Below are 15,697 nucleotides of genomic sequence, written 5' to 3' on the forward strand. Positions count from 1 at the left end.
TTAGACACGCAAAATTCCAAAAATTTAAGTGTCGGAACAAAATTTTCAATTAAAGTGAATGCGAACCCAGACCTGCCTGCCTGAAATGCCTTGTGTAACCACACCCCCACGCATGTACGTTACTTTGTGGTATGATTTGACTAAGACCGCCCAAATGTATACGCAAGTAAGTTGGGTGGTCTTGTAAATCTCATTGTACCGTCGGCGGCACAGCCTGATGTTCCGAATATGGTAAGAGGTGTTACATTTCCATGCAGTATTCGACCAATCACCACGCTCCAGTGACCCGGCCAATTATAGCACACCTCGCTTTTCAGAGCAATGAGCTTTGTAAAATATCAGGGCATTTCAGGGAGGCGGAGCAAAGAGGAGATACAAACATGGACAGTATGTGGAAAATACAGCATGTTTTAACCTTAAATTGTGTATACACATTACATTACATCTAAAGCCAACAATAATATTTGTTTTAGCAGAGTCCAATGACCCCTTTAATTTGTGACAAAATGTTCCATTTCTCATAATTCACAAGTTGTAATGCATTAGCAACAAACATTTGTCTTACTATTCAGTTCAAATGGAATGGATGAAGGGTTGTGCGTTTAAACGATTTAGCAAGATTTACTAAACTGGAAGAGAAAAATGGGTAATAGAAGTAGTCATACACCGATGTATCGGAAGCAGATATTTACAGACTGATAATTGATCAACTGATATTTGACATCAATTTATAAGCACTGCCATACTAGCTATAGCATGTCAAATTCAGTCTGTATGAACATTTTTAAAGGGATAGTTCACCCAAAAATGTTAATTCGGTCATGAATTACTCAACCTCAAGTTGTTCCAAACCTGTAAAAAATGTCTTAATGGAAAAATGTTAGCAACTGAGATTTCTGGTAGCCAATGGCGCCCCAGAAATCTCAGTTGCTAACATTCTTCTAAATATCTTTCTTTGTGTTCAACAGAACAAAGAACGTGATACAGGTTTGGAACAACTTGAGGTTGAGTAATTCATGACCCAATTTACATTTTTGGGTAAACTATGCCCTTAACTGGGTTAAATGATTTTCTACTTGCCAAAGCAAAATCAAATATGTACTTAATAACTTAAGTGATCAGTCGACAGTCACATGAGCCACATGCACTGAATAGAAGTATTTTGAAAGCACAAAAATGTCCGAGGTCTGTATCAGTATCCAGGGGCAGTTCTAAGGAGAGTAGATATCCAGAGCTTAGCCCAGAGACCTCCACACATGTGTTCGGCGACGAAACGTCAACGCCTATAGCCCTGTGGTTAGTGTACAGACATATAGAGCCAGTGCACTTGCAATTTCTATTCCCGTCTCGAGCATATTTTGCCGGTCCCACTCACCTGTCTCTAACCAAAGCTTTCCTGTCTTTTATTCCACTGTCCTATCACATAAAGGCTAAACCCCCCTAAAATATACCTTTAAAAAAAGAAAGAGGGAAAAAGCGACGCAGCCAGCGTTTTGCACGTTTCTTACACAACCCTAACATTTCTATGATAAAACACTTATCAAACATTAAACATTTAGTTACATTCATCACGCTGGTTCTTTCACAGTTAAAGTGGACCTTAAAGGGTAACTCCGGCCAAAAATTCTGCTATTCATTTCTCATGCTCAAGTAGTTTAAAATCTGCGTGACCCCAAAAATGCAAATGAAAGTAGTTTTGGAAGCTTTCGGACTCCTCAGATTGCAAAGCAACCAAACATACGAGCCACATGACCGTGTATCCGGTGTCAGCATCGCTCGCCGCGTGCGCCTTCCGACCACACAGGCTCTACATCAGAACGCGCATGCGTGGAGCGATGCTGACACCGGATGCACTGTCGTTAGGCTCTCGGGAACACGCTCTAAACTAACACTCACATCAAGACGTTTTTTATATAGTCGTTAGATTTGTTTGTTTGCCCACAAAAGTATCCTCGTCGCATAATGTTAATTTATACTGAACCACCGGAGTCACGTGGACAATTTTACGATGGCTTTAGGCACCTTCAGCGCTTTGAAGATCGGTTGCGTTGCAATCTAGGGAGGAGTCAGAAAGTGTCCAACACTACCTTAATCCTACCCTTAACCTCACCGTACACTTTATTATCAAACACCTGTTAGCCATTTACGAAATGTTTTCTTCATTTTGTTGAAAATATGATCTGATACGTGATCTGAATGTAGTTCAGCAAAAGGTGGATTCGATCTTACACTCTTATGTAGCATCAGTAGACTACTACTTGTCACGTGTCTTACTCACTACGCCACAGCTGATGGGAATATGGCATTGTTTTTAAACTCTAACATTTTTTACGAAGAAGGACCCAAAGTGATTATGAATAATTTACCTGTTCAAAAATTGGATATGTACATCACATTATAATTTAGGTGGTCTTTTATGGTCCTTTTAACACCCCTTCTTTCAGGCCTAACATTTAAGGATGTAAAGAAGTTTTTTTGCAAAGGTGGTTATTTTTTACAGTGTTCATTAGCTGAACTGGACAAAGCAATGAGTTGTTGCTACTGTTGCTGTGGTTTACTCCCACACATTCAGCCAGAGGCCTTTTGTTACGCAGGGGCCCCTTTACACTGCATTAAACCCACTGACTTCTCAAACTTCTCCTGTACTGACAACTGTTTACAGGTTTACATGTACACACGCCACATATTCCTGTTCTCACACGCTTTTTAACAAAACCTCTTAGCTAAGCCCCCGTGTCAACACGTCAGGTCATCAGTCACGAATGGCAGTGTTGTCTAATGGTAGTTGTGCTTCACAAACCACAGAGTTAATTTTTCACGGTTAAAGTTGGCTACAGTTGGACAAACTGTATAAACATATGGATTTAGGCAGGCAGGAGATGAGCGGTAACTATCACAGTGATTCCCATTCCATATCAATGTAATTGGTAAATAAAATTGGCCAACATTATTTTCAATATTATATGGCTGGTTCACACCTAGGGATGTAACAATATTATCGATATCGTGTTATCGCAATAGCAAAATTGTCTCAATGTTATCTTGGTTACATGACTGTATGAAGCATTAGGTCTTCCAGGCCTAATGTTATAAAAAATAATAGATTATTGCAATTATTGCAAAATTATTGAAAATAATGCAATTGTTTTATTTTATAAATTAAAGATTTTTTTACAGTAACTCATACCTCTAAGCAACAGTTATGATTAGAGTGTAAAGAAAAGAGGATGCTTATGGCAACATCTACAGCACTTAAACATCTCCAGATGCCTTGGGCCTGTAATGCACCTTCAAAGCTGGATTGAAACAAAATGCATTGTGAACGGCATTATAGACATATTTAAATAGGGAGAAACTGAAAACTGGTACCTTTCGGATCATCCCGCACCACCAGCAGACCGTTCCGACATACCACCTTCCCCGTGGCTGCGTCGATGAAGACCAAAGAAGGAATACTGGTCACCTTGTACCTGTTCCAGAGTTTCATCTACAAAAAGAAAGACCAAAGACATCGATTTAGCAGAATTTAAACAAGTTTCTTTCTTTCAGTCTAAGATGTGGAGTTTCTGTGTAGTGCAGTGCAAATCGATTTTTTAGATTCACTTTAGATTGAAGCATCTGTCAAATACATAATAAATTATCTTCTACCCGTGAGTTGAGAGTGAAATGTAAAATCTGAAGCAGAATTGTGCATATGACTTGCAGGGGGGCATTCTGTGGCTGAACTCATATATACTGTGAAGATTATCTACACTCAAATCATCTCATCTTAAAACCAATCGTCTTTTTTACCAATGGGGATACAGTCATTAGTTTCCCATCTTTAAAGAGTTTGCGCAAGGCTTAAAAATAGACAACAAAAAAAGCGGGCGAGTTTAAATGGCTTCCTTTATCTTTGAACTATAAAGAGACTTGCAAATGTGGCCAAATGAATTAAGCGTTAGCCGCAGCCGAGGTGAGACGGTTAAGAATGACTGAGCCAGAATCAAACTGATACAGGGCTGATTCAACTTTAAAGAGACATATGAGCATCACAGGAAATTCCAGGGAAGCGGCACTTCTTTGCGCTGTCTCTCAAAACGCACCACATGGGCTAAAAAGCCATCGATTACACCTAAAGAGGTTCTCTTGTGTTGTCTCACGGTTGCAGCGCCGCCGTCGTATTCATCCTCTCCCGGTAAGAAAGAAGCTGGTAAATTATTGAGAATGTGACCGTTTAAAGGTGTAATGGATGAAAGGCGCTTGTGAATGTAAAATATAGAAAACTGCAGTTGACTGGTGTGAAACATGTACCGCATGAAACACAGGTTCTACAGACATGAATGAGTTTGAACGCTTTTGCAAATCATTTGTGGGCTATGGACAGACACAAGGGGCTTTTTAATGATTAATACATTTAAATGAATAGTTCCATATCCTTAAAAACACAGCATCTCAATACTGAGAAATCTCTGGATATAGAGAATTTAAAGGACATGACAGACTCATACTGTAGCTGATAAGCAAGAACATAAACTAACTTAAACTAGACAGTGGGGCTGTGGGAACAAAAAAGAAAGCATCATTAAAAAATAATAAAAAAACTTTAAGAACTTAAAAAAATATATATATGAATTGCAGGGGTTCTCTGCCTTTTTGACTCCAAGGCCCTCCCACTGTATAATATTTAAGAGCCCGACCTCCCGCTCTCAAAACTTCTACCTAATAGAATATTTCAGAGCTTGACATAAACTGGAAAAGTGTTTATTCAATATAAAAATGAACAAATAATAAGAAATATCTTTGTTTTCAGTTGTTTTAAAATTCTCGCTTTGTATCATTTTAAATTATTAGTCATCCTGAGGCCCTCTTGGAAGTCAGCCACGGCCCACTTGTTGAAAACCACTGAGTTACTGAAACCATTGTGATGTGCATAATTGTTAACATTGTTATATGAACATTTGTGATATTTCAATAATTTCTTCAACCCGTAAAGCATGACAGTATGAAATTTGAAGTATTTATTACGTTAAATAATATTATTAAGTATTATTGACGTTATTCATTATCATACTTTAATGTATAGGTCGGTGCACAATTATCTGCAATATGCAGATATTAAATCAACAACAAAAAAATATGCCTATGCCTTAGTTGAATTAAGATATTTATGACGCTTTTATAAAAAATACCTTAGAAGAATACATTACTGGTGTGCATCTCGAGACAAAACAATAGCACTGATATATTTTAAGATATTTCTAAGCAAGTTATATTCAGTTAAGACAGGTCACACATATATTTTAGTCTGGGCCAAGACATATTTAATCATGCTTAATAACAGTAGAGCTTTCAAAATGACCCTCTCTCAGTAGTCATTTATTCACAACTTATGAAAATATTTCCCTCAGAGGAAAATATGGATGTGAAGTGGCCAGTAAAAAGTGTTACTTTGTTTATGGGTTGAAAGATTGCATCCAAAGAACGGCTCCAACGCAAACCTGCAGCGCTGCCACTATCAACAATAACATTCGTTACTTACACAACCACCTGTCTGCGCCCAAATTTCTTGCTCTGTGCAAACCATCCAAAATCTTATTGGTCTCTGGTGCATAAAAGTCAGTATAAAGGCCACAAAGTAAGACCGTCTCAAGTAACTGTACTTCTGCTTTCCTTAAACAACACACACACCTGTGAATGTGACACAGCTGTGTGTTTGGGCTTTGACTGCTGATATTGAGCTGTAAGAGAAGGCAGGTGGACACAAAGGATTGCCCGCAGGCTTAAAGACAGCTGTGTGAGTGAGTGGATGAGGGAGACGGGTAATATGAAATGAAAGACGGATCCGTGATCAGCCGTGTCAACGGCTACCCATCACATTTATTGAGGCTAAAATCACTCGCTGTCTGAAACTGATGATAACAGGCAATTATGGAAAGACATGCAAAGTGATAAATGTTGACATGTTTTAGAGGTCACAGAGTTCTCTTAAGAAATCCACAGATGAATGTGTTCTTTGAGTTTTAGTAGGAAAAGGTTTTGACAAGTGCGTTTGGTTTTTCGAGCTACATTATAATACGTTCTACATTTTGAGATGCTAAACATTGCTTTCTGTGTGCACCTGCATTCGCACAAAAGGTCACAAAACCAGCTACACGAATGTGAGGATTAATTGACTAAACACGTAAAAGCAAGCTCATCAATTCAGCTCACGTCCATCCGATGATCTGAAGTGTTACATCCGCAGACAGTATTCAACTGTTTCACAGTAGCGCAGGCTGCTAAATCGCTCACAACTGACATCATCAAGCTAGAGACGATCTCAATTCATGCCATTAGCATAATCCTGAAGAGGATGATGGTTGGAAATCACAACAGCACATCACCTGCATTCATTAGTCACCATAACCCACATCAATAGCAGCCTACTGAAATAAAAAAGATTCACAGCAATTCACTTTCAATCTCCTCGCATTTCAAATTTCCATGGCGAGTGATGCAGTAAGAAAACTATGTGAATGTTCTTATTGCAGACGGTGAGCTAGGAGGAGTCTTATTCATGTCTATGTAATGGCAAGATTTACAGACTCACCGGAGAGCTGCATACTCATTAAGAACGCACAGTGAAGTACATAGCTTCTTTTCACATCGGTAACAGTACTGGCCTCAGAGATTTGCTATTGGCAAAAACTACAAATAAAGCAGCGGTCATTAATAACCTTTATTTATGGCAGTTCACTTTTTTTCTCTACTAAGAGCTAGGCCCCACTGTGCCAATATTATCCACTGTGACCCTTTTAAAAACCACCATACATTACTTTCACTCAAACACACACTCACAAGCCTGAGTTAAGGCTTTGACAATATAACTATTAATGCCAATGAATGTATTCAATGAAGAAAATATATACTTTAGAAACGTGATTTCTTTAAATATCAACATTATTGAAATCTAGCGGCAACGTTAAGAATTGCAACCAACCGCTAATGGCAAAATGTTTTGATTGAACTATTTGGAAAAAACACACAGGAGTACATCTGGCGTAGAAAGGCCACGGCATATCATCATGAAAACGTCATACCAACTGTAAAGTATGGTTGAGGAAATATCATGATTTGGGCCTGCTTTGTTGCATCAGGGCCTGGCCAGCTTGGAATCATTGAGAGGAAGATGAATTCACAAGTTTCAGGATAATGTGAGAATGTCTGTACATCAGCTGAAACTGTGTAGAAGTTGGGTGATGCAACAGGACAACGACCTAAAACACCGGAGCAAGTCCACAACAGAATGGCTTCAGAAAAACAAAATCTGCCTTTTGGAGTGGCCAAGTCAGAGCCAAGACCTCAACCCCATGGGATTGATTTGAAGAGGGCCATACATATGAGACATACATATGAGCTAAAGCAGTTCTGCCAGGAAGAATGGGCTGAAACTTCTCCTCAACGATGTGCAGGCCTGATCCACAGCTACAGGAAGCGCCTGGTTGAGGTTATTGCAGGAAAGATATTTTTATTCTAAGGGTTCACTTACTTTTTCCACTGCCATTTTGAATGTTGAATGAGTGTGTTCAATAAATACATGAAGGATCAGAATTATTTTTAGACACATTATGTTTGTCAATGCCCTTGACTTAGATGAAGATCAGATCACATTTCAAATTTATTCAGAAAACAATGAAATTCCAAAAGGTTCACATGCTTTTTCTTGCCACTGAATAAAATAATTGAATATTGCTTTTTTACTAGGAATGTAACAATATCAAAATCTCACTGTATGATAATCCCCCAGTATAAAGTCCATGGTACGGTGTTTATTAAAATATTTTAATTGAAAAATTGTGACATGGAAATGTGCCATTAACATCCTGTTTTCTTTAACCTCTAATCATACCTGTGAGTTATAGTATGAGATGTGTCAAATGACCTAAAAGTCCCATTTATAAAATAAAATAATGGCACCAGATGGACCTTCTCAAAGGTAACATCTGCTATTTTTTCTAAAATTCTCTATGTTAGGCCCGGAAGACCTATCGTATCGTACAGTCATGTGACCATGGTAATATTGAGACAGTTTGCCAGTGCGATAACACGATATCGATAATATTGTTTCATCCCTACTTTTTACCTTTCCCGATTCAAAACACTATCTTATAAACATGTATAATTTAAGAAGCCAGCTCAGCTTAGATTTTATTTTGTCATTTGCCAAATGGCCAAAAGATAAGCATGTAAAGAAAGTAACCTGCAATTTTATGTTACAAACAGAGATGGGGATATAGAGGCAAAAGTCATGGAATGCAGCTTTAAGATTTTTTTAAGTTTTATTGTTAAACTCATAATAACTATTATTAAACTACTCTATAAATAGTTCATTAGTAAACTATTTATATCATGCGAGATCTTACCTAATCTAATCTTACCTTAAAATCTAACTAAATCACAAACAAATTAAAAATGGATAAAATCTTAATATTCAATCTTAATATTCTATGGAGGACCAAGAGTGCTGTTTATAAATAAGCTAGAAAAACAAATATCAATTTTAAAAATCAAACGTTAAAAATGTAGATAAATAAAAATGACATTTTAATTCACTTTTCAAATAAGCATTTGCCAATCGCTGCTTTTCATCCATTTGTCAATGGTGTCAGAAAATGTCACTGGACCGTTCACATGTGGGGGCAATCAATAATTTTTCGGCTCAATTTTAGGATACACATGCAAATTAATATAAATGTAAATTTAAGGCGGATTGCCAATGGACAGCAAAAAAGATCCAAATTCTCATCCGCCAATTTGGGCTTGACACTATACTCTCACAGCAAGACTCCACGCAGATCCACTTTCACCAGGAATGGGGAGAAGCAGGGGCACGTGCCAAGAAGCAGCGCCCCGCACTGCAGCTTCAAAGAACACCCGCTATACAATGCAGGCAACAAAGGAACGCATGTACACTGCTCATCCACCCCTTGAGAGATAGGCACACTCTTCCACTTCAAAAGAAAATGAAAACATTAGCATGGACGTTTTTGGCAAACACTTAAGAAAGCGCTGAAGCACTATCGCTTTCGACAATAAAGCTGGCATCGCAATTCATCCCCGAGTGCTTCCACAGAAGCGTACGGATCCCGTGACTAGCCAACACCATGTTACTTTCATGGAAGTCATACAGTGAGACCAAAGGGGTTGTCAAGTTTCTGGCAGGAGTCCTTTGGACAAACAGCCTCCCCATCCTTTAATCTTCTTATTAATAATGTGCATCAGAATCAAGATGTCATTTCTCAAGTCCCCGTCCTCAAAATGGGATCTTGATTCCTGCCCGATTCGTTTTTTTTCACTGTGCACTACTACAGTACAGTAGATAAGCACACTGCATACTACAGTACCTATAAAAGCAGAGAAGCATATGGACAGTAAAATCGAAGTCGGGTTTCCTTGATCTGATTTTCGTCTTTTAAGTGCAAACCTCATTGTAGTAGAGTAGGCGGGGCGAGACCGTGGTTCGAGTCCGGTGAGTAATTGTGAATTAGCGCCAGCTGTGCGCACACCGGCCTCGAATCACGTAGGAGATGGGAGCATAAAAGGAACGAGCGACCGGACCGTCGAAGAGAGAGGACCGGGCCAGAACTTCTGTTATGTTTGTATTTATATTATGTTTTGTTCGCCGGCGGTCATCCGTGAGGGGCCGCCGGCTGTTATATTACTTTATTAAATGTTTAAATGTTTGCCGGTTCCCGCCTCCTTCCTTCCATTTTATTGAGATTTGTTACACTCATTATACCAAATGGTCAAACTATATTACGTCTATGACAAATATCATTATCACCTAATAACTCAAGATCATTTTACCAATGTGTTAAACCCATATTCCAGATGGATTTAACCTAACAGATATAATAAGTTATCTTTGCTTTTTGTTCAGGTGTGGGACTTGGGATAGCCCTGTTTAAAAATCTATAGAATTTCTAATGCTGCATACAGTCATAACGGGTGTAAAAATCCATTTTATGTTACACAGAACAACAATCCATTCTTTCACCTCACCTGGTGATTTCACAAAGCTGTTTGCAATGGATTATCTCTTAATGATCAATATGAGTAATATAGAGAATTATGAGTAAAATAATACTCATTTTATGAGCCACCAAGATGCACTTTGAAAGAGCCAAAAGGTGAGGAGCTTGCCTTTGATTCTCAGAAATGCTCATTTGGTTTGATATAGAGCAAATACAAGAAACTAATCTCATCAGACAAAAACAAAATTTCTCCACAAATGCCGCTAGCCGTTTATTCTGAGTGATATATGCCGATGCTGCCAGATTAGATTAAGGTGGCTTTCACACTTGAATTTTACTTCGGAACGGGGCACAGTTTGCATGATAAATCAGAACTACAGCACAAGCACACAATACATCATCACATTAACCCCTTATAACTGTTGATTCACTATGAGTTTGTGTAGTTTACATTATGCATGTACAAGCCGATTACCAACAAAACACTGACACATTACTTAGTTTGACACAACGTGTGTGGGTCATGTCCCGCATCTTTTAGTGCTGGGACCGCTCCATCTATCAGTTTTGAACAATTTGTAAATCCAGGGGTATATCCACCGATTATATAACATTCATCACCTAAATGCAGTGAGCAAACAAACACAGCTAACCTTCCATCAGCCGAGTGAAGCAGCAATGATAAGCGTGCTCTTTCGCTCGCTGGACAGCATGCTTTTCCGGGCGAATTGATGTTCGAAAAAAAAAAACTTTGAAGCTGTGAAGAAGTCAGAATGCATGAAATAGCTTGTTACCCCACCTTTAATATAGATCAGAAATGAATGCCTGAGAACAGGATGGGTTTTGAGACCAGGATGTCCAACATTTTAGTAGAATGAAATAACAAATTTAGGAACAGAGATACAGATTTCCTCTTGCCTTAAACGTTTGCATGCACAAAGTGAAATAACATGCTGCATTTCATTTAGCAAAGAGGCTTCGGTCTCATGGCAGAAGATGAGTAAAATACGAGTCTGGAAATAGTTCATACTTCATACTGGGAGAGAGAGAGGATGTCAGGAACACAGTGTACATTTCAAGCCTTTCTGATGAGCATAGCAGGCCTCTCTCGCCGCATTTACTTCATCACAAAGCCACAACGCCTGTATGACCTCCATCAGGAGGGACATTCAAAAATCTAGATAAAAGATTACTTGCACATGGTCAGTTATCCCGTCCCCGCCTCTTAAACGCAGCGTGATATTGCTGCATCATATTTACAGGCTAAAATATTCATTGGCCCGGCCGTAAACGGGTGGAGGCATTGTGCCCGCCGAAACGCTGGCTAAATTGCTTTTGGAAAGAAGGGCTTGGTTGCCATGGAAACTGCCAGGTCAGGGCATGTCATAGAGTGGCAGGAACATCGTGGGATTTGGGGTAATAATTCAGAGATATATTAATGCTTTGGCGAGAAAAACAGGTGCCGGAGTGTCGCGCGGTCGTTTAGAAAAGGGGAACGAAATAAAAGAGGAGACGGACACGCTCACGCAGAAGCAATGGAAAAAAGTGAAATGAAGTGACACAGATGGAGTTGGAAAGAAAAGAGAGCGGGGTGTTCCTCCAGCATTAGCCGCAGACGTACAAAAGCCATTTTCTGAAAAGCAAGCTTAATCCAGACTCGGGTTCTCAATGGAAGGGGTCTTTGGTGCAAGATTTTACTTAGCAAAGAATGAAGGCTAAAAGCAGGGAATTGTAGGAGTGTAAAAAGCAAGGCTTTAAAGCGCTTCGCTGCATTGTCTACGGCAAATCCCGTTTGCTAGTGGGCCTCTGAGGCATAGGGTGAGAAGTCACAGCGGCGTGGGGGTGCCTTTTGTTCCCCAGTCACACTAGAACTTCATGGCACATGGTGCTGGACGGCCAGCTTTACATGGACACAGACCCTGCACTATGACTAACCGTGTGACATTGTTTAGGTATTTTTTACATACCCTTCTCCTGCCCTGTCTTTATCTTTTGGCTCATGCCTACTGTACCGTTTATGTTGTAGTAGGTGCCAGTAATGGAAGCCTTGTTTGGTACAACTTGTTTTTTATACTCCTGCAAACTATGCCAAAGTGCCTTGATACTAATTGCAAAACATAATCCAAATAAATCATACCTTGGCAACCTTGGGTGCAGTTCTTTGGTGTGCATTTTTTTTGCAACTAAACAAACCCAAGTCTGTTATCAAATAGATTCTGCATCACGCAAAAATGTATCATTATTACTCACCTTAATGTCATTTAATTCCTTTTTTGACATGTTTAGGTACGCTTATAATGGGAGAGCTTTGTGACGGCCTCTCATCTCCTCAAACTCAACACGTCCTTTTGAATCTTAAAAACTCCACAAAACAAGTCCAGTTTATTTTTGTCTTTAAAAGACATTTCTAACATTTTTTGCAGTCATTTCATTCCAGTGTGAGTGAGTATCAACAAAAGCAAATCTCATGAGTGATGAAGTCACATGAAGTCATTCAACAGCAATGTAAAAGAGAATGCAAAGACACATGAAAGCTACAATACAAATCAGGCTTATTCTTATATTTATATAAATGTAAAACATTCTCAAATGTGTTATTTTAAAAATTAGCATGAACTTTTCTTTGCAGCATTTAAAGAATGAACATATATAAATACTTATAAACATATATAAATACTAAATTCAGAAAAACTACAATTTTTGAGTGGTCTACAAATTTTTCAGAGCTGTATATTTAGAGTCTCCTGAAGACATACAAACCAGTTTGGTTTCCCAATCAGCCCTTTACAACTCAAAGTGTGCAGGAAGACGATTTTTTGTCCTTTTGAGGGATTTTCTGGTCACAATCAGATTTTTTTTAAATGCATGTTTTGGTCCAGATGCCTTTTGTCAATAAGAATTTAAAAACAGAGTAAGTAAAAGTTACAAAAACTAACCTTTTAAATATTTGTTGTCCCTCTCTTTTAAAAAAAGTGCCCAATAAAGTTGTAAGTAGTCGATGAAATATTCCCACACGTTGCTGAACTGCCACATTGACGCAGGTGTGATTTGACCAAACTGAAGCCCTTCTACTCACCTCTCAACACCTTGAGAGACCCGAACAGTTTCTGGCTGCCTAACCTGGCACGACACCAACCAGACCAGGCCTTGCTACCGGGCACGCAGTGCATTTCACAATGGCCCCTCTTATTGGCAGGAGAGGCTGACTAAGGGCATGTTTTTCAGAGCTCCTTGTTCCTGCCAACAGTAATTCATATCACACCCTGCAGGAACGGTAATGCAATACGGTTTACAGAGGTGGGTGGCAAAGACCCCGGAGAAACAAGAGCTTAAGCCTCCTACACACTCATCCTCTTTCCAATACCAACACGTATAAAAGCTTACCCGCAGATGCCTGGTGCTGATAAAACCATTCTGCGAAAGCAGACAATCAGAGGTGAATTTCAGCCGGATGATAAAGACAGATGCTACAGACAGGTTCAGGTTTATGAGGGCGTTTATTCGTCACCTTAGCCTGACCTTTTTTGAACACACTCTTCTTCAGGAAATAAAGAAAACTGGAGAGGGCGATTTTATTTGAAAGTATCATTGGAACGCAACATGCTCTAATTTTCAGTTTCTGTATCCAGAATAAGAATAGCCGCTGAGAAACACTCCATTTGGTGAAATCAGATCAGATGATGGAAGGAATAAAATCACAACCGCAAGAGACATTTGATTAAATCGCTGTGGTGTAGATGGCATATTGGCCTTATGTCTTGAATGAGAAACCTAAACATTTGGGTTCCCACATAAAGATGCTTTCAGAATGACAAATTATTTCCATAAATAATGACATACAAATAGTCAAAAGGATAACACTCAGTAGAAAACGCAATGTTGTGTCTTCACATAGAAGCACGCATTTAAACCAAATAGCCATCTATCTTAAAGAGACAGCTTTATTTTTAGCTTCCTCCCTAAACCCACCAAAGCTGAACATCTTCAGCATACAGGCCATCTTGGAATCCTCAGGGCATTGTAAATCTCAAGAGCTGTCGGTAGGCTGCACAACTTCATAAAGTAACTATAGGACCTTGACAAGAGGAGTTTCTTTTACTCCGAGTGCTACTTAAAAAAAAGGTACTTTAAACATCAGGATTGGAGAAAAGTTAGAGTTTAAGAACTCTAAAGTGTTTACACTTCATATTTTAGATAACGTCATAAACTATACCTTCATGACGGGGATGATGATTATTTTATTGGTGCGTTTGGTAACCGTGTGACTGTTTTATATCTGTCCATTAACTTGTTTCCTCTTCTCTTCTTTCGGTCATTAAACAGCACATCTGTTTTCTACGGCTGCAGGGTGGAACAGTTGATTCTGGAACTGAAGCACATCTAGCCGAATCTCATCTTATTCGACACAAATATACAAACGTTCGAAGCACACCAAATCACTGACCTCAGAGCACCTTAACCCACGCTTTTAAATGAGATAAGCACGAATTAGACACTTATGCAGAGCATATTACACCGATAACTTTCATGGGGTCGGCAGCTTACAAATTTCCAAATTATTAAAACCCCAAACCTTTTGACCTACTTCTAACATTGCTTGAGATGAGTCGCATACACCCTGTAACAAATCCATCTATTCTTCTTTTTGTAATCTCCTTTAAACCACAACAGTGCCACAAAACAGTCTGTTGGTGATCCCCTAACATTGTGATGTCATATGGTGTACTCCTGCCCATGACCGCTCACAGACTCTGCCTTATGAGCGCATAGTTCCACCTCCCGCCAGAGAGACGCTGTCAGCCATTTTCAGGCAAGAGCAGATGTAGCCACTAGCCAGCGACAAAAATCAAACAAAAAAAAAACACAAATGTCTGCTGTTGTTGGATGTTAAATGAAACATAAAAGAAGCCCAGGTTCGTCCTGCTGCGACCTCGGGGCCGGAGTTATTAACGATCGAAAGTCCCGGGTGAGACGATGATGACTAAGTGTTCGGGAAGAATGAACCTTTTCCGGATTGACAAACCAACATCCACCGGTCCGTGTCAGGAAACTGGAGGAAGAACCCAAGCACAGGCAGTTATAGTACACAAAATACTTTTAATAAAACGATAAAAGAAACACCTTGATGGGGAAAACTTAACTCAGGCAATATACAAAAACAAAGACTTCCCACAAGGTGGTAAAAACAAAAGGAGACAGGATAACTATAAACTACTAAAAAAACAGAGACAAGACTAAAAAAATACAAACGACATCAAGACATGGGGCAGGGAAATCCAAGTGCTATGTAATCCAAACAAGACGAGGGAATAAGCATATGACTAGGTAACATAGCAAACACGCAAAACGAACGAGCACAGGACAATAGACACAAGGGCATTTTAGGGGACCAAATCAAGAGGGAAAAGGTGCTGGGCATGAAATCATAAAAAATACTAATGAGGAAACGAGAGGACGGGAACAGAGATGAGACCGGAAAGAGATAAGGGCTAAAATGCCTCTCTACACATGAAACAAGAGGTTCTGTCATGATTCTGCCACTATATTAATGACTTATAAAGTGAGCTGTCAAGCTATTTTTCAGTCCGTCATGGCATACATAAAAAAAGGATTTCCCAAAAAACTTATTGTGACACTGGGCACTTCCTGATGGTGAATAAGGAGCATAAGAAATGTACAAGTGTCAGTTGCATTGACTAGAG

General features: G+C 39.2%; 1 protein-coding gene across 1 annotated transcript in view; it reads right to left on the reverse strand.

Annotated features, from left to right (window-relative positions):
- nxn (nucleoredoxin) overlaps nucleotides 1-15,697 on the reverse strand; it is a 57,621-nt gene that overhangs the window by 9,532 nt on the left and 32,392 nt on the right. The window contains exon 2 of the mRNA XM_056756659.1: nucleotides 3,370-3,487. Within this exon, the coding sequence (XP_056612637.1) occupies nucleotides 3,370-3,487 (118 nt within the window). The remainder of the gene's footprint in view (nucleotides 1-3,369; nucleotides 3,488-15,697) is intronic.

Source organism: Triplophysa dalaica, chromosome 9, assembly GCF_015846415.1.
Source record: "Triplophysa dalaica isolate WHDGS20190420 chromosome 9, ASM1584641v1, whole genome shotgun sequence".
Classification (NCBI taxonomy): Eukaryota; Metazoa; Chordata; class Actinopteri; order Cypriniformes; family Nemacheilidae; genus Triplophysa; species Triplophysa dalaica.